Here is a 26,489-nt window from a genome sequence, read left to right on the forward strand (position 1 = left end):
GGGTGCTGGTAGAAGTCATAGTCATGAGCATGTCAGCAAAAATGACAATGACTCACCGAAAAAAGATTAACACTCAAAAACCACTGAAATGGGTTCGGACGTGGGTACTAAGTGAAGGAAACACTTAAAGATGTTGGTAGAAATCATAGTCATGAGCATGGCTGAGCAAAGATGACAATGACTCAGCAAAAAAAAATTAGCGCTCAAAAACAACTAAAATGGGTTCGGACGTGGGTACTAAGTGAAGGAAACACTAAAGGAGGTTGTAGAAGTCCTAGTCATGAGCATTACTCAGTAATAATGACAATGATTTCGCAAAAAAAATTTCAAAAACCATAGGAATGGGTGCAGACGTGGGCACTAAGTGAAGGAGACACTAAATCATGATGGTCGAAATTAGTCATGAGCATGATGGACCAAAAATGACAATGACTCAGCGAAAGAAGATCAACACTTAAATACCATAGGAATGGGTTCAGACGTGGGCACGAAGTGAAGGAAACACTAAAGCATGATGGTTGAAATTATAGTCATGAGCATGACTAAGTCTTTCGCTTAAAGGTCTCTTAGGTGTTGCTAAATTGATTCATGTGGACTCATGACATGAATGTCATGACATGCGTGTCATGTAGGTCATGAAAGAGCTGCCTAGGTCTTGGTGCTCTCATGGTCATTTTGTTAACTTGGTAGGCTCCCTGCACATTGCTTCGCATAACATCGATTTTTTGTGCAATTGCTGCAATGAGAAAAAAAGCTATATCAAAACGATGCATTTTGTGATTGTCCGTGGTTGTTTTTGAAGCAGTGTGTGTTATGGCTTCGAAGCTAAGCTGGTTAGGCCTAGCGGCACCCTTGGTGCTTGCTTGTCAATAAGAAAATAGTGGTGGGCGGCGGTGGGCTGCTGAACCCGAAAACTCTGCATTGGGCATTGAATGCCTCGCAGTTGTGGGAAACTTGCCACTAGTGTGTTCATTCTTTAAGAAAAAGTACATTTTCGCACATCCCGTGAGTGACCTGCTGGGTATTTATTAGTTGCATTAGGGGACTGCTTCATGCACGCATCACCACAGCCAAGTACGTTATACTTATACATTTAGACAGAACGTGCCCAAAAATTTGTCTGTTGTATCTGATAGTTCATTATAGCTGCGTTCGTTAAAAGTGGGATTTGTTGCATTGATAGTATAAGCAGACCAAACCAAGGGATAAGAATCGTCTGTTATATGTGAAAGTATGTTTTATGCGGATTTGTTGTAACAGCTGTTAACTGTATAATAATGCAGGAGAAATGGAATACTTAAAAGAATAGAAGGGGAGCTCTACTTGGTTCTGTCTGGTGCTATTAGGCTTGTCAGAATAAGCAGTGCTAAATGTAGTAATGGGGTGCAATGTCTGGGAAAAAGCTTAATATTTCCGCAATTTGGGTACACATCCTGATATACAGTAGCCGACTGATTTTCCGGACTTCGCGGGGAATGAAAAATAGTCCGAAAAATCGAGCAGTCCGAAAAACCGAACAGTCCGAAAAACTCCCCCCCCCCAAGAGAAAAAAATTATGAGGCTTAGAGCGGCTTAAGAAAAATGTCGCAGTTTCGCCCAAAAGGCGGAGCATCGATTGCGATAGCAAATTAATAGACAGCGATACGAAGTAAGGATGTTAGTTTTATCGGCCGTATAAAGTTGTAATATGCGCTTACTAACTAAGCATGGTGTCACACGCGCACAGTTTACATGAACACATCTCGCTCGATGACCGCGGGCAAATTGACCTTCGCGCTGTCTATTCTCTCGCTTCAACGCGAACGTCGAAAAAAATGTAATAAAAAAAACGGCGCATACGAAGCTACTGGCACTCGGCGCACGCCCTTTGTGCCCATCACAGATAGCGGGCGCACACTTCCGCCATATAGCAGATCGCTTTCAAGATACGGTGCCTGCGCGGCAGCTCCTTCGGCAGCAGCCGCAAGAGCTGAATGCAACTCCCCACCGTCGCCGCCGCCTTCTCCCCGTGCCCCGCGAGCGAACGAAGTCCGCGCGCACCTTCGGTCACCTTCCTCTCTCGCGTGCGTGAGATTAAATAGCAGTTGCCGGCTGACCCTCGTAAGCTTTCACCCGCACACAGTGTACGGCGCAACTGAAACTTAAAAAACAAAAACAAACAAAAACCCCGGATTCCGCTTAATTAAGTAATATGACGGTAGTGCCGAGCTGACCGAACAAAAGAAAAAAGCAAGTGCCGCTTTTTGGAACGTTTTGTCGGCCAAGGAAGAGCGGGCATGGCCTTTGAGACCAAAGAATAGCGTGTGTCTGCTGATCTTGAAGGCTATACAGGGGGCACTGGAAGCCAAGCCCGGCCAAGCCAGCGGAAAATCTAACATGGCGGCCTCCAAGATCGGGAAGCGTAGCTCGGAGCGAGCGATTTAGTCCGGAAAATCAAACATTGGCACCTATATTCGTCCGAAAAATCGGTCGCGAAAATGCATTAGCTCTATGGGAATCCTGCCGGTACATCTATGAAGTCCGAAATATCCAACAAGTCCGAATTTTTGGAGTCCGAAAAATCCGTCGGCTACTGTATTCAGATATCCGGTCTAGGGCTAGTTTATACATGCAACATGGTGTTGTGTGGTTTTACTGGCTGTTGTCACGAACTGCTCAGAATATCTACTTTTTTGTGGCACACGTGCTTAGCAAAAATTTAAATGAATTTAAGCATGTGGGTGTCGAAGTGAGAAAACTGCATGCTTTATGTAATACCCAGACTTGCAGAAAAAAATTGAAACTAGAACATATTGCGAGGCAAGCGACCCGGAAATGCCTCTATGACAGCCGGCATCACGACGTTCACTTCTCAACCGGTGCCTTAGTTCTCCTGCGGTGTCCATTCTGTCGTGTTGGCTTGTCTGAGAAGTTATTATCTCGGTACAAGGGTCCTTACCGAATCGCCGCCAGGTCATGGACGAGACCTACGAGATTGTTCCCGTCTCTTCGACTTTGCCGCTTGTGATTGCTTCCAGTGACATAGTTCACGTCAGCAGACTGAAAGCATACCACCCTCCTTCTAAAGACAGTGTTTGAAATGCGCCGAGACGGCGCTTCTACCACCGGGGGTAGTGCTACAAGAGAGACATTCTGCCTGGGGCAGACGACAAAGAAGACGGTGCTGGTGGCTGTCCACCATCTTGACTACTGCCTCTCTCATGTAGTGTAAATACAGTGTAAATAGTACCGCCTTGTGTCGTTTTACGTAACAATATTCATGCTTCTTCAGTTGCAGTCTATTTTAGTTTATTTTTGCAATTCTGTCAGGAGAGAGAGTGTACGCTTGAGTGCTTTGTTCAGGTAGTTGCTGTCCTTATGTTGGCTTTTTCACTTTTTTGTCTTTTGAATATTTGTCTTTGTGCTTTTAAGTCTAGAGTTTTGTGTAACGTATGGGTCCTTTCACGAGAGAGCGTCATTTACACTACAAATGCCTTTTTTTTTTTTTTTTTTTTGCAGCCAATCCTTGCCCTGAGCTCGGAAACCTGATCACTATCCGGCTGAGTGAGAACAAGGAAGAAATTGTCCAGCCCAATGGTACCGTGAAGCAGGCCATCGTGGAGACCCACTTTCAGATGAACTACACCACAGGGGAGTGGAAGCGTGTGCGAAAAATCCGGGAAGTGGAAGACTGAAGAAAAAAAAACAAGGAAAAGCTGGCTTCACTTGGTGGACTTTGCCGAAGTTATTTTTTTGTGCAGTGAGAATGGTCAGTCTCTTGAGAGGTGGCATGAACGGCAGTGGATGGCAGTGCATTTTGGACGAGGCTCAGTGTGCCGTGTGTTGCATCAGAAGGAAGGAGGACTCCACAGATGGCAAGTTTGGTGCATAAAGACACTAATCTCCCATTTTCCTCTCCTTTTTTTTTTTTTTTTTTTCTGGCCCTAGGCAGGCAGCAAAAGTCATTGCAGTTCTTGTGGTGTCGTACCGCTTACATAAAAAAAAGGAAAAAAAAAAGAAAAAAAAAAACCCTGACCATCTCTGTAGGATTGTTCTCTCATGCAGTTGGCAGTTCTTTTCTCTCTCAGCAATGAAAGTATACATGCACCTCTTGCAATGTTTGCAATATGTGCAAGGTGTTCAATAGAAAAGACACATGAAGGGTGTTGCTGAGGGAGTGCTGTTTCATGTAAACCACTTTTATCAAATGCACAGCGTCGATTTTGTCAAGCTGATCCAAACAGCAATCAAACAGCTTATTATTATTATTATTTGAAACATTTTTGGACTCCGGTACCTTTTTTTTTTTTTTTTAGCTTTGCCAGGAAATGCAGTTACCTGCCTTTGATCTCAGGAGTGCCTTCGGTTGGCATCATAATTTGAGGTTTTGACAGGTATGTGGCCACTCACAGAGGGTCCTTGTGATTGCAGACTTTGTAATCATGTGGAACCCGTGGTTAAGAACCAAATGCACTCTTTAACCAGACACCACTTTTATCACTGAATGCTCCACACGTCATTCTCCATGTGTATGGTACTCGCTCATTCTAATTGTCTCCTGCCCCCCCCCCCCCCTTTTTTTTTTTCTTTTTCTTTTTTTTTTTTTTTTTCATTTGGCATTCTTGCAAGGCATCATTGACTTCGTAATTGGGAGCTACATGTCGCAAGTCCATTCTGGGGGTCTTTAACCTTGTACAGTATACATCCTGGTGTCATTATGATGAAGTGGTTTCCGCTCCGTCGCTGTTTAGTCGCAAGGAGATGACAATTAGGTCGCGAGGCAGGAGGCAGAATCACCGTTTGTGTTTGGGCCTGTGTATGATAGTTGCTTCGCTAATAACCTTCAGTGTATATATACACACCTGACCCATGCATTTTCACCGCAGGTAATTAGTTGTACTCTTTCAAAACAAAACATGCCGTTTTTAGTACACAAGACCTATTAGGCTTGCCTTTAGAGTAAAAAAGAGAAAAAGACTGATGCCCTTAATTCTGTATTGACATGAGATGCCTTATTTATTTCTTTATTCAGTGCTATGTTGTAAAACTACGGAAGTGCTATGTCTTGTGTTACAGAAGAAAAAAAAAGCCATGTGGGTGCGACGCTTCATATATCGTGAAACAAGCATTGTGAGTGTAAGAAGTCCTAAGAGTGCAAGGACTGTGCACTTTTTGGGGATGCATGTCAGTCTATGCTTCCCTTTGAGTTAATTGTTTCATTATTTGAAATCGTACTAGTTGGAGTGCAGAAGTAACTGTGCACTTTATTGCTGTATAATGTACACTGTGTAATATCCTCTTCCCTCATACTGAAGGTCCCATGTTTGGAGAAGAAAAAATGATACAAATAAATATTTTCGCAATGTTCGTATGTTTCTGACTAACACATGATGAAAGTGCATGAGTTGCAACCCATGTAGTCTTACTTTAGCTTGTGTGTCAGATGCCAAAGTTGTCACACTTGTCACAATCTTACAATTCTCTGACGACGGTAGTAACATAGTAAAATCAACTTTGAATGAATGTCAAGATGCTTGAAAATTGTGTTGGTTATTGTTAAGGTTGTGCAAGACCTATATATATATATATATATAGCCATCAGTGGAAATCGTACGGCAATGACAGCAACTCCAGAACGCTTTGTGCCTATTTGAGCCTTTAAAGATTTTACTCTTGCGTTTTGCCGGCGCGCATAGCACCGCATTTGCTGCGTGCCTTCAAAACTGCGTAGTCGCCATCTGTGATCGCGTTGATAGCGGCCGCGGTTTTGTCCGCAGCGGTTGCAGCAAAAAATAGTTTTGTTTTGTTTTGACTCTGTGTGTGCGCCGGCCGCGCGTCTTCAGAACCGCAAGGTAGCCGTGCATGATCGCGTTGACAGCGGCCGCGGTTGTGGCAAACAATAGTTTCGTTTTTACTCAGTGCAAAGCTGTTGAGGATGAAAAGCACCGTCAGCATCGCGATTGACGGCGACCCAGTGACATTGGCAAAAAAATAATCAGGATGTGCGCGCGCTAGTGAAAAGTGCGTTTCAAATGAAGCGCGCCGCGGCCGCGCTGTGAAGGAAGTCGCGAGATCTTCGCCACTGCGAGCTCTAATCAGTCACGAGATGACGCGAATTGCAGCTTACGCATTGCGTTTGTGCAAAATAGAAACAGAATTTGCTGATTCATACTTGAAATAAGAGCGTGTTGATGTAGTAAGCATTTGTTTATTGTTTTCTTGATACCCTCGATAATTGGACATTCGGTTAATTTGGACATTTTGTTCGGTCCCGTAAAATCAGAATTAACGAGCTTTTACTGTATAGTGAACACCACTGAGAAGCCCACACAAAAGTGCATCATGCCGAAAATCCAAAAATTGTGTGCGAACCATCGGGGATGATTGCCAATGTAAGGGAATAGCCTGAATGAACAAGCTAACAAATGTTTTCCTTGCTGAGTTCGACCAACCGCAAAAATGGGCAAAAGATGCCAGGAAAAGCTATTTGCTTTAAAAAAATTTGGTGATTAACATAGGTGGGCAACATATCTTGCACTTGGTAACTTCAGTGGGAGCAGATTAGGTTCTTTGATCTTGTGGCTCCTCCAATTCATACTAACTCATACGTGGTGAAGCAGCACTGGTTTGGTCTAACATCCAAGGCTGTATGATGGCCGGTATGACGACTGGTGCTAAACCATGGTGAGAAGTTTGCGGGTAACTTGGAGGTAAGCTGGGCGAAAAAGTGACAGCATGCATGAAAAAATGTCGGTGCATTATTTGCACTAATGTTTGCTTCTGTGCCAGTATGGGGACGAAGACAGCTCATTGTACAGATACCTGAAGTGCAGGGAGTACATAGTTGTAGGTGGCAGTGGAGTTGATGAACACACGTACACGCAGCGAAGAGTTGCAAATAGGCTTGTGCAAATATTCAATGTTTTCGAAATATTCAGAACAAACGAATATAAATTTGAAAACATGTACGCTCGGCGGTCTCAGTTTGTTGAGCAAGGCGCATTCCCATTGACACAGCTTGTAGCCAATACAGCCTAAAAAAAAACAGTCGTTTGCAGACGCTGACAGAGTTTTCGAACCTTCTTGGTTATTCAAACAGCCACCTTCTCTGTTCAACCAGTGTATCAAGGTGACTGATGTTTCGGACACATTGCCCCTCAATTTTTGAAATCTGATCCGCGCGCTGAATGTCAGAAAAATGGTGGCCCGTTAAGAAAGTTGATGTCAATCAGATAACCCCTCGCCCTCTCGCTTTCGTTGGCGAGATAATTTCTCGACTCGGCTTTCCTAGAGCCATGTGGCAACTATGAATAGATCTGCATTGATCGTCTCGGCACCAAACTAACTTTGGCCACTGAAACCTGGTGAAGCAGCGCTGGTTTGGCCTAACATCCAAGGCTGTATGATGGCCGGTATGACGACAGGTGCTAAACCGTGGTGAGAAGTTTGCTGGTAACTTAGAGGTAAGCTGGGCGAAAAAGTGACAACCACAGAGGTGCCGCCATGAGGTTACATATACAGTCGAGCTCTGTTAAATCGATGCTGACGGGACTGATGAAACTGGTTGAATTGTCCGGTGGGTCGAATTAAACAAATGGCAGAAGAAACGCCTAAACACGCCGTTGATTCACTTGGCAATATTTGCCTTTAAAGTTAGCCTCACAGCTATAGAGCAGTGTTATGCGGTGAATCACACCAAGCGGGTGAAAGTTGCTATTGTTACGGGACATAGCACTCATTCCTTAACTTACACACACACACATGCAGCGTCTCCGGTCACAGCACGAGCACCGCGATGCCTAACAAGTTTACTGGCAGGCCTTCAAAGGTTTAGATAGACCCCTGCTCTTTCATTGGCTTTAAGGTCCATCGACTTTTGGAGTTTTTTCATCTTACCGCTGCCTTTTACGCTAGCTTTCCCAAAAGAGATGCTGTTTCACCGCTTCTTGGTGCGGGGCGCCTGTGCGCGCGTATAGTGAAGGAACACCTGCTAGGCCGCGTTAACGGTCTCATATACGAGACGCGTGGCAGGCGATACGGGTGATGAAATCACCACAGCAACGTCAGAAACATCTCTGAGTGACTGCGAGTATGCTTATTAGGCATCTAGGACCTCGTACTGCGACCGGAGATGGCGTGTGCTCGCCTGTATAATTAAGGAACATGTACTATATCCCGTGGCAACGGCCCTTTTTCATTCTTGGTATACGTCACTGCAATAAATAGCGTATGCTTCACCGTATAACACGGCTGTGTAGCGGCAAGCTGACCAGTCAAGTTTGAATTATCTGGTGAAGGCCAATTTCGAAATCAAAATAACGGAGGTTTGTGTCCATAGAAATGTATGGCCACCGGCCGGGACCTTCGATCGGAATCGAATTAACCGAAAAATCGATTTAGCTGGAGGCGAACTATTCGAAGTCTGCTGTACTAAAAATAATGCAAACGTAAGCATCTTTACATGGTGCGTACATACATATGAACAATTTAAAATACATTGTGTATATTTTCGAAAAGGATCCGATGGCTATTTAAAATCTGGGGCACGTGAGAGCATTTGTTCTTGGGCGCCTTATCTAGATGGCGCCACCGAATTGTGCAAGACGGAATCGCGCGTTTCATCTCAATCACATCTCGTCGTACGGACTCGTGTTGGACGTGACAAAGACAGCTTTGTTGAATGCTATGAATATCGTTCCACTTCATAAATTCATGTTGGTGCTATTATTATTGTTAGTTTGAGCTTATGTTGGCCAGGCGTCTGATCAGCTAGCTGCCAGATATCAAATTGATGTATGGATGGGCTAAATTAAGGCTGTCTTCGCCTGTCTTCGTCGGTTCTTCACTCGGTCCTTGTCTTGTGCAGTGCGCTACATGCAGAAATGGAACATCAACATGCCCAAACTTACATTATGTTAAGTTAAGGTGGCTAGCTACACCAAGGGCCGTATAGAAGCGGCGTCCGAGTATGCAGGCGACCACCGCATTTCTACAGAGACGACCTTCCAACTTTGTCTGCACGTTTACTTTGTCGAACGAATTAATCTGGCGGGTAAGCGGAATTGGCGCGGTGCAGCCTAAACTGCTGATTAAAGCCGAGTGATTCTACAACTTGCATAACTAAGGTATACAGTAAACGCCTCTATGATGAAGCGCTTAGGATCTCCAAAATCCTTCGCTTTACAGGTCACTTCGTTGTAAAGATCGCACACAGTACTGATTGCAATTAATAGAGCAGGCTAAGCCCATTGAGCAACAGAAAGGCGGTATTTAACATGAATTCGAGAGATACTTAGCATATTGAGTCACTAATTTTCTGTGCACTTCTATTGGCGGAATGTTCGACTGCAGCCATGTATCTATATGGCAACGAGGTTTGCGGCATGGTCTACAGCGAATTCCGGGAGGGACGCAAATTACAGCTACAGAGCGTTGAATGGTGCTATTGCCCACCTCGTTGAAATTCTTGGTTAGCCTGCAAGCTCATCATCACTGCTTTGTTTGTCGAACCTAGCTCCATTCCGTACAAGATGGCCTCGACGGTGTTGTCAGTTGTCAATTCCGTGCAGGTCATCAATTCAGCTGAAAGTAGAGGGGCTGCCATAACTACTGCGGTGTCCAGACCCTGCCTCCCGATAGCTCTTACTATGTGCACCACCACCCTGTGGCAAATACTGAGAGAAGTGCCGGCACTGCTACGTGCATTCATTGTAAAACAACAAAACGGCCCTCAGGGACAGCTATACCCCTGCGTTGTACAGGCAAATTCGTTGTATGGTAGTAGTCTTTGGTGTAAAGTCATTCACAATACACATGGCAGATAGAAATTCGGTGAAGACATACCAGATCCTTCATAATACAGGTCATTTCATTGTAGGAGCGTTCATTCTAGAGGTCGTTCAACAGTAGACCTTGTGTAGCACTGCTGCATGGGAGCTGCCATCTTTGAATACGTGGCCATGCTGCCTGTGAGCGCCATCTGGCTTTCCCTTCCCCATAGAGTTAGTACTCTTCCCTATGTATCTTAACTCCAGAATTCGTTACTCGTGCTGTAAACAGCTGGAAACACGGTCGAAATAAAAGAAGATGACTACGATATCCGGGGTGACGGCGGCACTTTCACTTGGTGTTGTGCTCTAGTTTCTCGATTTTGTTGTTGATCCGAGGTGTTTCGTCGAAGCTGAAGGGGTACTTGCTGCCGGTCACCTTTTATTGATCATTCTCAAGCATTTTAGCAATGAAACAGCTGTTATAATTGCTGTGCGTGCAAACGTCTGGCGTGCATGGTGAACCGCTAAAGCAAGTGTTCGTGCGTAGAATTTCTCTCCAAAAGGTGCAAGCGCTTGTGCGCAGTGTTGCTTCACTGCTGCAGGTAAGTTACTTGACTGTTTTCTACCTTCATAGGCAACTCTGCACTGCGACTGATGTTGCAATGTTGTTTCACAGTGTATCCCACAATACATAGGCAGTAACGTTTATTGTCCTTCCAGAAGCTAAATATGCATATCGTGCAATGATAGAATGAGGCAAAGTGTAAAGTTACCTTTGTCTGTGTCTCTTGGGATAAAAGAAAATGAGAGTTCAGTTTGTATGTTGGGTGCACCTTTCTTTTTCGTTTGCCGATCCGTGTGATAAGGTCGTCTGCATCCGATGACTGGTGCTTGTTCGTGTTTGCAGTACACAGTGTTCGAAATAAGGCCCAGTCTTGGAAACATAGCAGACACCCGCCACCCATAGGGGGTCTCAAACCCCCGTGAAACTTGAGAACGTGAAGACTGAATAGCAACCAATCGGACTAAATTGCGTCTCTTTCAACAGGCTTACAAAATTTAGTGATGGCTTATTATTGGGCAAAGTCATTTGTATTAGTCTAAATGTGTCACTTAAACAAAGTGAACCACTTGTAACGGAATTTAGCTGCATGCACACTGTCGGAAAGCAAACTAGCGGTGCGGTGCACAGGTTGAATGCTGCAAAGCTGGAACGAGCGCCATTTGCAGTTGAGACGAAATTTCTTGCGAGCAAATAAAGTGACAGCTTATCACGCTGAATGAGAAAACGGCATCATCTGCTTACACCACAGAACTAACGCTCGTTATCAAAACTTCATGTCGCCTCGCGACATAACATGTCTCATGATCAACTTCAGAACTTCCAGGCTAGTTATCGTTCACTGCTACCGTGCCTGCGGACAAAAGTATATACATTAGCAAGAATATTCCTGCTGCTTAACGCATCAGGAACACTAATGCTCTGTCAGAAACCCAAGCTAGCAAAACCAAATTAACCTTAAGTGTGCATCACTAATTTGATAGAGCGCCCACCTGCAGAAAAGTACACCTCGATTTGGAAAGCCTGCATAATATTTCAAATATATATATATAAAAAAATTAATGGTCTGCACTCAGCGGGAAGGATTAAAAATCGTCCTTAGTGAAGTGTTTCCAACAAACCAGCGTAGCGTCAGTGCGCCTTTTCCCAAATGCGCAAGTTTCTTGTCCATGTCACGTTCCTATGCGTATCGTAGAGCACTGCGCGGGCCTGATTTTTCGGCCCGAGCCCGGCCCGGGCCCGCTTTACGAGGCCCGAGCCCAGCCTGGGCTCGGGCCTCGTAAATCTGTAAGTAAAAAAAATTTTTCTTTACTTACAGATTGTACCCTATCTGTCAGCCTCACCTTCTCGAGGTTTAATCAGCTGCAGTATATAAGCAATAAAAGGCCGAAATCTTTGTTTCTCCCACGGGAACATCAGTAATCCGGCCCATTGCCTGTGCTACTATTTTTCTGGTGGTGCGCAAGCACTTACCTTGATTTGTATGATATGGTTCTATGATGTCATATAGCATGCAAACATGCAGGGCGTTTCATTTTAGCTGAACCAAATTTTTCAAGATTTCCTGTGGCAGATAGCACAGTTATAATCCTTGATCTAAACTACTCGATGAGGCAGCCATTACTTCCACGAGAAATCAAAACGCCTAATTGAAGAATTAACATAATTACGCTAAGTAACATAATAATTATTTTATGGCACATCTTTCAATCTACGAATTATAGCCGCCGAGTTCGCAAGGCGTATCCACTTGGAACGAATTCTCAGGACTAAACCATTTTCTAGATAATAATTTTCAAAGTGTCCGACGAAATCAATCAAATCAATTTATTGTCCAGTTTACATGCTGGACGGTCATTTTGGACTAAAAGCTACATATGTAGCTTGACGTGACCCAAAAGACCAGGCAAGGCAATAGTACAGCAAACAGTGTGCACACATGCACAATAATTCCCATATATTTCCAGCTGTCGCTGGAATTCCTCATAGACGAAATAGCTATGAACCTAAAGGCAAAGAATATTTGCGTCACGGCGAGTTAAGAGAATTGGAAAAAGTTTTAACAGAATGCATTTTAAACAACACTACAATAACAATACTAGCTATACAAAACAACGCAACACCAGCTATACAACATAGCATGAGACTGAATTTTACAAGATCAACATTTGCTAAGAAAACAAAACAGGATTTACATTATATACTCAGAACCATACACAAAGGCAGAATAACAATCACATCAGATACATTACAAGCGACCAAAGTGTCAGCTGAGTTCCTTCTTACTGAAATTACTGCCATTTTTGTATCTGTTCAAAGTGAATGGTAGGTAATGTATTAATGACTGATGCTTACAGAGTGTTCTGAAGTATGGAGTTGACCATATCTCAGGATTTCTTGTGTTCGCATTAATGCGACGGCGCTCTAAGGAGGCTAATTGTTTTATGTAGTTCCAAGTTAATTCTGACATGAATGGCCTAATGGATGGTGAAAATGCCTAATTGAATATTTAACATAATTAGGTGAATTAACTTTTTAATTATTTTATGGCACATCTTTTAATCTACGAATTATAGCCGCTGAGTTCGCAAGGCGTATCTACTTGGAACGAATTCTCAGGACTGAACCAGTTTCGAGATATTAATTTTCAAAGTGTCCGACGAAATGCATGGGCGTTCCAGTTAACTTTTTGAGGAAAACGCAGTTTTATACATTGAAGCACAAAAGTAACTGGCCTTAGCGCTAAAATAATGCCATAGTATCGACACTGGTAATAGTGCACAATCCCCTTCTGTTAATCCCCTTCTCTTGCGGTAACATGGAAATAGTTTGAGGAGTGGTTCTTTGTATAATTTATTTTTCCTTACGCGGAAACAATGTTCGTTCTTTCAGAAAAGAAAAAAAAACATTAGCGTAGCTTGCACTGGCGGCGCACTGCTAAAGAGACAGCGGAGATGATGGGCACCTAGCTAGTCCTGGCTTTTGGGCTAGACTAAGCACTTCAAGTCATCCCCAGCATTTCCCGGAGTTTATTTATTATTGATTGATTGTCGATTAGCTATTGATTGGTTACGGATTGTCTATTGCAAGATATTGGCCACGTATTTGGGATAGGCTAAGCACTACCAAGTTATCTGAATTTATTGATTATTGATCCATTATCAATAGCTATTGATTAGCTGTCGATTGGCTATCGTAAGGTATTGGCTACGTAGTTGGGCTAGGCTAAGCACTACGAAGTCATCCCCAGCATTTTTGGGAATTTATTGATTATTGATCGATTATCAACTAGCTATTGATTGGCTATCAATTGCCTATCAATAGGAAATTAGTCCCCACCATTCTTAGCTAGACTTATCTAGGCTCAGCTTCGCTAGTTCACAGGTGTATGTGCCATTGCGCTCGGACCCTTTCTGCACTGCTGCCAGGATCGGCCCATATTTTTGCATTCAGCGGACACATTAGGCCCAGCTGAAACAGCTCCGCTGCTAAAAAATGAGAACTTCATGTGTTTACTATTTTCTTTGATAAGATATAGTCATCTGATAAGATATACAGTGAAGAGAGTGGTGTGGATCTGAGAACAAACGGGGATAACCGATATTCTAGTTGACATTAAGCGGAAAAAATGGAGCTAGGCAGGCCATGTAATGCGTAGGATGGATAACCGATGGACCATTAGAGCTACAGAATGGATACCAAGAGAAGGGAAGCGCAGTCCAGGACGGCAGAAAACTAGGTGGGGTGATGAAGTTAGGAAATTCGCAGGCGCAAATTGGAATCAGCTAGCGCAAGACAGGGTTAATTGGAGATCGCAGGGAGAGGCCTTCGTCCTGCAGTGGACATAAATATAGGCTGATGATGCTGACAGTCATCTTGCAGGTGTCACTTCAGCTTGGCACAGAATGCATTGAACCATGCAATGCATAACGGTCGCGTGTGCTCGAAGGCCTACTTAGGCCCTTCAATGAGCGGGCCCGAGTCTGGCCCGGGCCCGCGGCTTCAAGCCCGGCCCGGGCCCGCGGCCTCAAGCCCGAGCCCGGCACGGGCCCGCGGCGTTAAGCCTGAGCCCGCCGACAAACGCTTCGGACGGCCCGGCCCGGGCCCGTGCAGTGCTCTAGCGTATCGTCTGCTTTTTGCGGAAAACGATGAAATGATACGATGCTGTCTTATCACTGCGATGACGTGCATTATATGGTCTACAGCAAAACTCACACCCGTTTGTTTTTCTTTTTCGGGCTTGTGCGCAGTGGCACAGTGACGATGTGAGAAGTGCGAGACAACTTTTCAGCAGAATTTTACAGAAGCACGAACTGGACATGGACGAAAAAGACACACACGCTTTCTCGCACGCAACATGAGCAGAATAAGCACCACTTTTGCAGGATAACTTTACATTCATTCAGTGTATGAACAGAATAAGTACGGCTTTTGTAGGATAACAACACCTCTACGATAAAGGTGCATCACTATAGTTAATCCTTGAAATAAACCACTATAGCAATCATTTAATAGCTATTGAATGACATTCTTTTTCACCTACCCCTTTCCCCCATTTTGTTCTTATAGAGAATAGAATGGTGATGATTCAAACTCGGCTGTTTCACAAAACTTGGACTTGGGCCCCTGCCGATTTGAGTGTGTGACCCGAGCTCACATGTCGCCGCAGAATAATGAAATGAAAGTTGTGACAGAGTCCCTTAATATTCAAGGACTCTGGTTGTAAAAGAAACGTTTATACAATACTGCGAAACGTAATAATTCCGCGTCCTACTGGGATAAGTACAAGCACTGCTTACAAGCTTACTGTAAAGCATTAGGAGCAGCCAAAAAGAAATATTATTCGCAGGACTTGACCTCACTTATGAGAAATAATCCAAAAAAATTCTGGCAAATAATTTCTCCCTGTAAGTCTTCTGATCACATTACAATACACGATGCAAAAGAAACTCCGCTTTCTGACGAAGATTCTGCGGTAACCTTCAATGCATATTTCGCGTCTGTTTTCACACAGGAAGACTGTTCCAATGTGCCATTTGTTCCAGATAAACCCTTCCCTTTCATGACTCCAATCAGCTTGACTGCTGAAGGTATCGCGAACCTCATCACAAATCATAAAGTTTCCACATCATCTGGCATTGACAACATCAACTCTAAAATACTCAAGAATGCTACTGGTATTTCAAGTCGTTTTCTGTGTACTCTATTTAACCGGTCTTTATTTATCATCAGGCGAGCTGCCTGTGGATTGGAAAATTGGTAAGGTAGTTCCTCTATTTAAATCTGGTGACAGACACTCACCCCGTAATTATCGTCCAATTTCACTAACTTGCATATGCTGCAAATTTCTTGAACACATTATAGCTTCTCATATCTACGATCACCTTGAATCAAATAACTTTATTTTCCCTAGTCAACATGGCTTCAGAAAAGGCTATTCATGTGACACTCAGTTATTCGAATTCACAACTGACCTTCACTTCAACATGAACACTAATGATCAAACCGATTGCCTCTTCCTCGATTTCGCTAAGGCGTTCGATACTGTACCTCATTGCCGTTTAATCTCCAAGTTGTCTGCCCTTTGTATAGATTCTTTAACACTGTCTTGGCTTTGTAACTTCTTGTCTTCACGTCAGCAATTTACAGTGGTCAATAACATTTCGTCTAACCTTTGCGACGTCACGTCCGGTGTCCCCCAAGGCAGTGTGCTAGGTCCATTACTTTTTTTAATATACATCAATGACTTGCCCGCTAACCTTTCATCCTCCGTTAGGTTGTTCGCTGACGACTGCGTCATCTACCGCAATATTAAATGTTTCGACGATCATTCTAAACTGCAAAATGACCTTGACCTAACCAATAGATGGTGCGTAACTTGGCAGATGTCCCTTAACGCCTCAAAATGCAAGTTAATTTCGTTTAGTAGAAAGCGCACTAACTCGGTATTTTACTATTCAATTAATGATACCATAATTTCGGCTACCCCATCGTACAAATATCTTGGCATTCACCTTTCATCGGATTTATCCTGGACAACGCATATAGCAGCTGTCTCATCGAAAGCTTCTCAATCTCTCGGCTATCTGCGCAGAAACTTGCGCAACGCACCTTATGATGTACGTAAATTAGCATACCTTACTTATGTTCGCCCACAATTAGAATACGCTTCATCCACATGGTCACCATATCAAGATTACCTAATCGGTATGTTGGAAGGTGTTCAAAATAGGGCAGCCAGTTTCATATCTGGCAACTACGACTATCATTCAAGTGTTACCCGAATAAAGCAAGACCTTGCATTTTAGTCATTGGAAGATCGCCGTGTCATCGCTCTTTTATGTCTTTTTCACAGGTACATTTATAGTAATAAATTTCACTGTTTGCCGCTTCATGCACCTACGTGCACATCTCGACGCATTCACAATGCACTTAGTTTTACACGCATTCATGGTCTAACGAAGACATTTAACTCATCACCATTACCTCGAGCTATTGCACATTAGAATAGTCTTCCGGATCACATTACATCCATCTCTAATTGCGAAACATTCCGTGATAACTTGAATTCTTTGCGTACTAATATTGTATAAAGATGTTGTACTTTGCCTTTTGTAATATTTGTCTTGTTGCCTTTTTTTTTTCTCGTCTGTATCTTTGCTTTTTATTTTTTGACTTGTAATTACTGTTGCCTCCCTTACTCAATGCCCTTCAATGGGTCTGTAAGGTATTTTGAATAAATAAATAATAAAGAACAGATGCTGCCGGCTGTAGGTGATCCCCTATGTAACATCAGGGGTATGAGTTCTATTGCGATAGCAATTATATGGACACTCTAGGCGCATTTCTGCCGTCGGCGTCGCTGTGATGTTCCGTATAAAGTCCAAGGGCGATAACATCGTCGACATCGCGCCGTGTGCTATATATGCGAGTGAAAGCGTGCGAGGGTTAGCCGACGATGGTGGCTCAATCTTGCGCGCGCAAGGAAGGAAGGCGGGGAGGAAGCACGCCGTCTTCTGTCGCGCGTAAGGCACCGGTGGGGGGGGGGGGGGGGGGGGAGGCAGGGGGCATTCTACTCTGGCGGCGGCTGCGCGTGGCCGCGTGAGCCCTATCTTGAAAGCGATCTGCGATGGGGACAGAGTGCGCCGAGTGCTGAAAGCTGCGTGTGCGCTGTATCGTCGGCGCTTAGTTCGCACTGAAGCGAGAGGCAGCACGATTCGCTAGCTGCTGCTACTGCGCTTCCTCACTCCAGCGTTTTGACAGCGAGTATGCACAGTCATCGAGTGAGATGTGTTCATGTTTGCTTGTACGCGCGTGACCCCATGCGTGTTAATTTAATTAGTAAGCGAATGTTTACAAGTTTATACGGCTGATACTGTTAATTTGCTATCGCAATAGATGCTTCGCCTTCAGGGCGAAACTGCGACTTTTCTTTCTTTTCTTTTATCGCTCACGCAATGAAGCAAGTTGCTACGGCGCGTAATCGAGCCTGATTGCAACATCTCGAGAAGCGGTGTAAATATACGGGAAAATGCAGGCTTAAGTTAAACTGTGGTGCAGCTAGCTGTCGCCGCGAGGAAGCGAAGAGCAAAAGAGACTCCAAGTTTGTTTCGAACGTACTACCTTCGAGGAGGTACAAGTATTTTGTTATAGTCGGATACAACTTAAGTTTGCAGTGAAGCCCCGACTATGCCCTCATAACGCCAGCTCTTTTCCTCCGCGAGGCTGCAAATATAGTTCGTACTTCAAACTTCCCCGTTACCTAAATAAGGCAGTAACCAGAAAAATAAATTTATAAGCGCGTCGTTTCATACGTTTTTACTCGTCTATTACAGAGGAACGTTCAAGTACGACGCCATTTTGAAAAGGTCGCATGACGACGATTTTGTTTGCTTCTGTGATAGGCTGGCGGAGTAACACAATCCCGCGCTAGGGTGTCTAGCCACCATACCCACGTGGTCCGTGTGCCTTTGTTGCCAACTGCTGTTTTCTTAATTTGTATCCTACAATTGCTGACTTAATTTTCCGATGCTGTATATTTCACTCCGATGCGTGGCCAGCCGTACTAGTGGAGCACACAACTAATTCCGCGTCTCCTAATTAACTTTGCAATATCTCTGCACTGAAATTAAACAGTGAAATTAGTAGGGGGAAAGAAAAAAGTAAAGAAAGAAAAATAAGAGAAGACTCTGGGGGCCAACGCAGATCTTGTATCGGTGTTTGTCGCGAACATGAAAATTTGTAACCCGTGAGCTGTCACAACCTCTCGTTTATATGGGTTCCTTGCACAATAATTGGTTCTGTTTCAGGTGCTGGAGAAAGGAAAATTCTGTTTTTTAGTAAATTTTACAGGATATTTCTGTTTGTGTATAGCCAGTGACTGGTTCTATTTTTTTCGTCCTTGTATGACAATTTGAAAGATGTTTTATTCGTTTCTAGCAGCCACTCATTTAATTTCCTAACATCGCGGCAGGTTATCTTAATGCATCGATCGTTAAAACTCCTCCATATATATATAGTGTCCCAACTATCATGCACCAATGATTTTAAACACGCAAATGCCACGCAGCTGGCCAAAACCAAGGTAATGTTGTTTGCCGTCGCTTGGATATGGTCAGATTGTTTTTTGCATTCTGCCTAAATACATAATCAGTAATTACATAATATGAGACCAGAAATAGCCTCGAGGTTTGCGTGTATTCGCGGGCTTCTTTCATGCTCGGAAAAACACTTTTATGTAGCATCAATTGAGCAACAGAAAGCTGTATTGGGAGTTTTTCATGTTGCTCTATAATTTTCTCATTGACACTTTTCATCTAATTATAACATTTGAGATGTTGAATAATTAATTAAGACTATCTATGTAATTAACGGTAATTGGAGATCACAGGGAGAGGCCTTCGTCCTGCAGTGGGCATAAATATAGGCTGATGATGATAATGCAATTAGGCAGAACGCAAAAATAATCTGAGTATCTCCAAGCGACGGCTTGGAGGGTGCATGGGCGGTGTTGTGCCACACCGCGTGCCTTCATCGAGGTGACGAGTGCTCCCCTCCTTCTTTCCCCCCCCCCCCCTTGCGTTCTACTTAACGCCACGACTAATCCCGCGACGAATCAAGAATGCGACGCGGGTGACGTCAGCACCCGCCCCGCCTCGTTCCTGCCGGCGAAGAGCAGAACGGGCCCATTGTGATAGAGAGTGGCCATCAGCCGCCCCGTTGGTCTGGTGCGCTCTTGTACTAGCATGCTATTACTAGTTATTACCAGCTATTACCTGTTATATCTGTACATGTTGTATAAAGCTTTTCGTCTCCTCTTCGTCTGCTCGAAGAGTACTTCTCTCGTCCTCGACCCCGAGTCACAGCGGTGAAGGGTAGTGAGGCGTGGTGCATGGGCGGTGATTTTTTTTTTTATGTAAGAACAGACTACGTAAATCGAAAATTTTGTTTTAAAAATTTCTACTCGCTTTCCAGAGAAACCACTGCACGTTTAGGTGCTTCGAATGGTAGGCTTTCTGTTGCGCTATAAAATAGATGGTCCTTGAAAAGCGGTGGACAGCCCCTTTAAGAATGTTATTGGCGCTCATTATAGTATAATGTTAAACGACACTACAGAATAATTTGGACAGCATGATGGATGGATGAGCACGTTCATTGTGGTGGACTTTCATTCAGGGACAAGAAGCTCGTAGAACGTGTGAAAAAAAAAAAAAAGATTGTGCAGGAGCCGCCATTTGTCTGCCAGTGTAAGCGAATGACCGACCGCTTCTCGAAAGTTATTCGCTTCAATAAAGGAATGGTGCACTTGAAGGCGTATGTTGCTGTAGTGCGGATATTTAATTTAGGTGGCGTTAGTTGTTTGTTTCATTGTGTACATCGGTTAGAGAACGGAGCCTTTAACCAGCAAATCTGTAGCGCTAGAGAGAGAGAGAGAGAAATAGAAGAAAGGAAATAGCAAGGCTACAATAGGTGGCTACACATACCTATAAGCTGATTCGTCGTATATGCGTCTTATATCCGGCGGCGCGAGCGCCGGCGTGGAAGGCGACTGCCGTCTTCCTATCCCGCCGCCGGAGCCCACTCTATCCACAGGAGAGAGGAGAGATCGGCGCGGGACGTGCAAGGCCGCCACCACCGATGGTGGCGGCAGAACTGTATTTCCCGAACGCTCCATCCCAGCACATAGGGGCATAGCCGTGCTCCCTCAAGGGCTGCAGAAGATAGCGCCAACCTTTCCCCTTATAAAGAACCACTTCTCTTCCAGCGCATAAACATAAAGAAAGATGGCATAAGCCTCCAGACGGGCCAAAGCTCTCGCACGACAGCACGTGACTACCAAATAGCTAATTAGTTCGCGCTTGGCGTCGAGTGCGCCTCGCAACTCACTTGCGCGCCAGCACGCGTGCCGTATCCGTCGGCGCCTTTGTATCGGCGGTCAAAGTCCGACCACCACAAAAATTAGCGGAAGACCAAATCAAAGCTATGTACTTTCCGGACAGCACGCGCCGAGATGTTTTTGTCTCCGCTTTTGTTATGAGGCTCTGCCCTGCGGCGTGGTCTTATCGCCAGTGATTGCATAGCTACGGAACTCACGTTGACCAGCAAGGCGAAAAAGAAAGAAAATCAGGCAAGTTCGCACTCGGTCGCGCAAAGCTTAGGCACAGCGAAACTTACTGGCTGCTACTGCTAGGTATTAACTTGGTTGCTGCTAGGTCTCAACTTGGTTTAACCTAAATACGCATGTAGGAAGGTATTCTCGAGCGATCATTTTCAGAGGCACCTTCCCTATCGCGACATTTCGCGTGACTAGCGCTGGACGCGTCGGCGCCTACGAGCGACAGCGTTCCTGGCATGCCATAAACGCAGGCAGGCTAACCAAGGTTGGCACAGTGCCAAGAACGCTGCTGCTTGCCGACGCCGAACGCGTTGGAGGCTAGCCGCTCGATATCAATCGGCCAGCTTCGCTGTGTCTTGATCTTTGCGCGGTCTAGTGCAAGCTTTCGCCCTTTTTTTTTTTCTCCTGGCTCAGCGCGCCGCGGAGAGAAGAGAGGCGAGGGTCGGGAAGGCGAAGAGCTGGCGAGGAGGAGACATGCACGCGGTCTCCTCCTCCTTCTCTGGATTGCCATGGCTACGGCGCGGCAGTTTCTTGGCACGCACCACAAATTACGGCTGGCTTAAACAGCTTCGCTGTCAAAAAACGCATTTGCAAGCGTTTCTTTTAATGATGTGGCGCATGCTCAGATGGAAGCTGTCTCAGACCAGGCGTTATCGACATTGACGTCACCCTTGTAGACCGAAGCGTGCTCGCTGAAACTTTGTAAGTGGCCGATGAGCACCGTTTTTTGCCGCGCGCTGATCGTTTTCGCCTCCTGCCCTGTACCAACACCACCTAGATAGCACAAGACCTACACACTCCGATCCATGACGTCATGCTACCTGGCCCGACTGCCATAGAATCTAATGGGGATGGTCCCGCGTAAGCAACAGTGATTTTGACGTCACCGCTTTCGCCACGCCAGCCTTGGCAAAGGCAATTGCAGGCCAGGTAGCATGACGTCATAGATCGGAGTGTGTAGGCCTTGTGCTATCTAGGTGGTGTTGCCTGTACGCGGGGTGGCAGACACACTTTGCGCTAACAGCTAGTGAAGAAGTAAAGAAGGTTGAGCATGGTTACAAGGGGCACGAAGAAAGAAGGAAGCCACTAAAGGAATGTGAGTACGGTGGAAAGCAATGAACGACCCGTAGCTACAGCTGGACGCGCCAAATGCACTGCAAGATAAGTGAGCCAGCACTCCAGTCTGTCTTACTCCGCACTATTAGGGCACCCTATGGGACGTTAAACCAAACTTATTGTCAAGACGATCGATGACTGCAACACGCCCGAAACTTCAGGAAAGCCGGTGTGCTGACGATGTACATACAGCTGCCGTCAAGCGATGGAGTGCTGTGCTGCTGAACGAAGAAATGCATAGGGCATGTCAAGGGGTTTGAGAGATGGTGCTAGAGTTCAAGAGCTCGAGGAAAGCCACACGAACGTAGTATTATACTTTAACATTAAGGATGATTCGAGATTACGCCTTCTTTTCTTCACAGCATGCACAAGGCTATCCTACAGCGCTCTATAGGCAGCCGTGACAGAGGCTGTGCACATACTTGCATTCCTCGTTTATATCTTCTGTCAGCCTTTCGCTCCATCAACTACGTTCAGCGCTCGCTTTATAGAGCACGCTGACTCAATCAAACTCCTCATCCTTTTTTTTTGCTATTAGATCCTTCCTACTTTCTTTTTTTTTCTTCTCGACAATAATTCGCACGAATTAGTTCGCTCCATTAACGGAGTATGTTCCTACGATTTTCTTATATCAAACTTTTTCGTAAATAATGGCTTCCGTTGACGATATCGCGAACCTGGGACGACATTTGCTTCGAGTATATCCGCGGAACCGCTGCCGATAGTAAATAGCTGCAGGAAGAGGTTGTATACGATAAGGTTAGGTCGAAGGAAGATGGATTTGTTGATCGCCTTGTAGTCTGAGTTACGACCTAATAGCCCAAAAGTAATGTTACTTGTGATTTTTCCAGTTTGCCTGCGATCTATCCGCCTTGGTTGGCGTTAGCCGAAATAAGAAGTATACTATGTGGTTGTTTTCCTGAAGAAAAGCGCTGGCAGCGAATGAAACAGAATAAGAACACATACAAAAGGACGAAGATATGAGTAAACATTTTTGGAGGTTCTTTATCAAAGCCGGCGTCTCGGGTCAGTAAGTTGACGTTTATTCTAGAAACAAAACTGACTCCCAACTACTGATCCCGACTGATTGCTAGGGCGTATGGCTGCTCGATAATGCGCGTAATGAAACATTCTACGGGAACGTTGCGTTGAGACTAATCGAAATCAGTGTTTGTGTGTTTATTCCCCAGCAGTTCGAGCGTGTGCAATACCTTTTAACAGGTTAGGCTTTTCAAGTAAGACAAGCACAACGTCTCGTGCAAATTACTTCGCGCAAGCACACTTTGCGCACTTGAAAAGAAATAACTACAGCAGGCTGTTATTGTGCCCAGCTTATCAGGATAAACACGCCTGAAGCTCAAACATCACTACCCTCATTATGTCCTACATTGCTCTGAGACAATGCCGTATTTCAAATGAATACAGTGTATAAAATTATTGTGAAAAAAAAAACACTAAAAAAGAGAACTAATATTTTTCTACAGAAAATTTGCAACTACAGTGCAAACTACAGATATTCTTTCATTAAAAATATGCTGAAAGATATATTTTTTTTCTATGATTTCAGTAGAATCAGTCCCTATAGATATAGGATAAAGTGATAATTTCGACGTAAATATTGTGGGCGAAATGAGTTTTGTTTTGTTTCTTTACTTGTAAATTAAAATTTGTGTGTTGCTTCACCATCCACTCAAGTGTAAGCAGTCAGACATCATATGCGCCAGCCAGTTATTCTTAATTTATGAAAATATACAGCTGTTCTCCGGGCCAGTCCTCACTTAGATCATAGCTAGTATACTGGTAGAGTTCGTTTTTGGATGTATCATTACAGTGTCGGGTGTCTTGTCGCTTCGCATGCGTTCTGTACGTTACTATATGTAACGTGTATCGACTGCTTCATAGCCCCTGGAAACTGCAGACAAGGGGGGAGTAAAAAGCTACTCCCATAAAATAGCGAACTTACGCAACAATTCTTTTTTCTGTGAAATGATGGAAAGGACCATCAACAGAATATGCTTGCGAAACCACAGAAAAAGGGAGAAACAGAACACAGAAAAGGTATGTCACTAAAATTGTCATACTGTAATAGTTTTTGTTTTATTTCACAAATACATTTTTGACGGCGTAGCATAAAAAAAAATTAAGACCCTTCCCCTACCGGGAACACGGGGGGCACGCGAAGCTTGTCGTACCCTCAAAATTGGGTGTCGCGTTCTCTGGCCTCGGGGTTCGCTGCCCTTAGTTGCAGTGATGCCACGGCTGCTGATTTATCAGTAGATCTACTGATTTTTCAAATTTTCTGCTGATTCAGTGATAAAGCGCTTGAATCTACTGATTTTCTTGCTTTTCTACAGGAGCGAAAGCAAAATCTGCTACTTTTTCAGTACAGAGTTTATATTAATGTGATGCCACCTAGCGAGCGAAAAACAAAAACGCCGGTATGGCTCCGAGGTTAACATACATTCTTGCGTTTCCAGACTCTCAAACGTGGCGCTACCTCTGTCTTTGAGCAAAGTGGGGAAAGGTGAGGTAGTGAATTTGTGAAAGTGGGTGCACTACCGTACCCCACAACTATGAAACCACAGCAATGAAACCAAAACTATCGAACCAGAACCAATGACTCTTTTCATGCGGTGCTTCGAGCGCCTACTCTGTTCTGTAGGAGAATAGGACCCCACTTACTTACGTTTTTAGTTTATTTGCATAAGCTATAAGGGACTCCTGTTTTCTTATTTCATCTTCATCATCGTCCACTGCAGCACGGAGGCCTCTCCCAGCGATCTCCAATTACCCCTGTCTGGAAGATACTATACTCTCAAGCTTTCAGGTACTAACTACCATCTGACGCCCTTGAATAGGCCATCGGAGGACTTCACCGTTTTTAAATTTGTGCTTGAGAATGGCTCTCTGGATCCCCGGGTTTTTCAAAAGTATCGCCAAGAATCTCTGGGTCGATTTTTGTACTATTTCTTAGAAGCTACAATACTACAACAGAGTGCTAATATAAGAGCTGAATTCGTGGGCTCCTAAACTGAAGTGCAAAAATTGAAATTAAAAATCTACCTGATTTCTACTGATTTTTCGCGAAAAAATCTACTAATATTTTTATGTGTCGTGGCAACACTGCTTCGTTGACGCTGGGCTTCGGTGATACGGGCTTTTAACGTGGGATCCGCTGCCTGCCGCTGTAACCGAGCATGGGCTCGGGCTGCCTTGAACGCAGGATCCGGACGGTGAGCGCGAGCCTGCTCCCGGCGACGGTGTTTCTCGCCGAAAGCGGCCTGTTCCGCCGCCGACCGAACAACGCGATGCCTTCCCATCCGTTTGCCGAGCGTGCGCTGAAAAGTGGCAGTAGTAGTAGTGCTTTTGATGGAAGGAGAAGAGTCACTGTTTTCTGCCGCCCATGGGGGCACGGCTCAGTGACTAGGGAGGGGATTGGGGGCACGGCTCAGTGACTAGGGAGGGGATGAGAGGCCATTTTCGTCCCTTGCCCTTCTCCCGGTGCGCACTCTCCTGATTGGGTGCTCTCCGTCACGTGTTACGGGCGCGCGCCTCACGTGTTTCACCAGCGCGAGACGTTTTCTTTTCTTTTCTTTTTTTTTTTTGCGGTCAACTTACAACGGCACCGATACTTGTGAGGCAATACAAGCTTCGCTTGAAAAAGCTGCAATTTCGCTTCCGTTCTTTGTTCAGTTAAATTTCGTGAATAAGCGGCGTGCCTCCCAAGAAGATCTTGAGACTTGTACCTCTACGCTTGTGTCAAATGATTAAGTGTGCGGTAATGAACACAGAATGGAAAGGGAAGCAACGAGGACATTAAAAAAATAAAGCCAGCGTTACATTGAAGGGGTAATGGCAGCACGAATGTATATTCCACCTGTTGGAAGTGGTCCTCTTTGGTTGCAGGGTAATTAGAGCGGGTAACAGCAGCACCTCTCTTGAGCTTTAAGTGCTGTTCCTGCCTTTTTTTTTTTCGCTTTGCAGGAAGGCAACTTTTTTCCCCTTCGATGTGATTGGGCACAATGTTGAAGGCAATGAGCTGTCGAGAGCGGTCTGTTTTTTACTTTCCCGACTACACGAAATGAAGCTTTGCCAATTAAGAACACGATACCCGTCCGGAGAAAACTATATATGAAGGACAAAGGTCTGCGGAAGGCAAGTGCGAAAATTGGGCGGGGAGGCCGCTGGCGGAAAGGTCATGTTCACTGGTGCAGTTTCAAGAGATAAATTGTAAGAGCGAGCTTGTGCCTTGTTGCTCACAATTTTTATTTTATTTATAATTTTTTACTGGATCAGTTGTTGCTTAAGGTTTCTTCATTAGTTCTTTCGTATAAGAAAGTAAACATGCATAGTTGTGTGTGGGGGGGAGGGGAGGCGAATAGCAGTACAATAGACCCTCGTTATAGCGAACTTGCATATGCTGATCTAAGAGCTATCTGCTTTATGA

The 26,489-nt window shown here is 44.6% G+C and overlaps 1 protein-coding gene across 4 annotated transcripts in view; it reads left to right on the top strand.

Moving 5' to 3' along the window:
* Nucleotides 1-5,346, top strand: part of LOC119450365 (negative elongation factor A) — a 45,197-nt gene extending 39,851 nt beyond the window's left edge. For all 4 annotated transcript variants that reach the window (XM_037713797.2, XM_049665829.1, XM_049665826.1 and 1 more), the window contains one exon: nucleotides 3,499-5,346. In XM_037713797.2, coding sequence (XP_037569725.1) covers nucleotides 3,499-3,674 — 176 coding nt within the window. In that variant the 3' untranslated portion in view covers nucleotides 3,675-5,346. The remainder of the gene's footprint in view (nucleotides 1-3,498) is intronic.
* The last annotated feature ends 21,143 nt before the right edge of the window (nucleotides 5,347-26,489 follow it).

Source organism: Dermacentor silvarum, chromosome 4 (assembly GCF_013339745.2).
Source record: "Dermacentor silvarum isolate Dsil-2018 chromosome 4, BIME_Dsil_1.4, whole genome shotgun sequence".
Classification (NCBI taxonomy): domain Eukaryota; kingdom Metazoa; phylum Arthropoda; class Arachnida; order Ixodida; family Ixodidae; genus Dermacentor; species Dermacentor silvarum.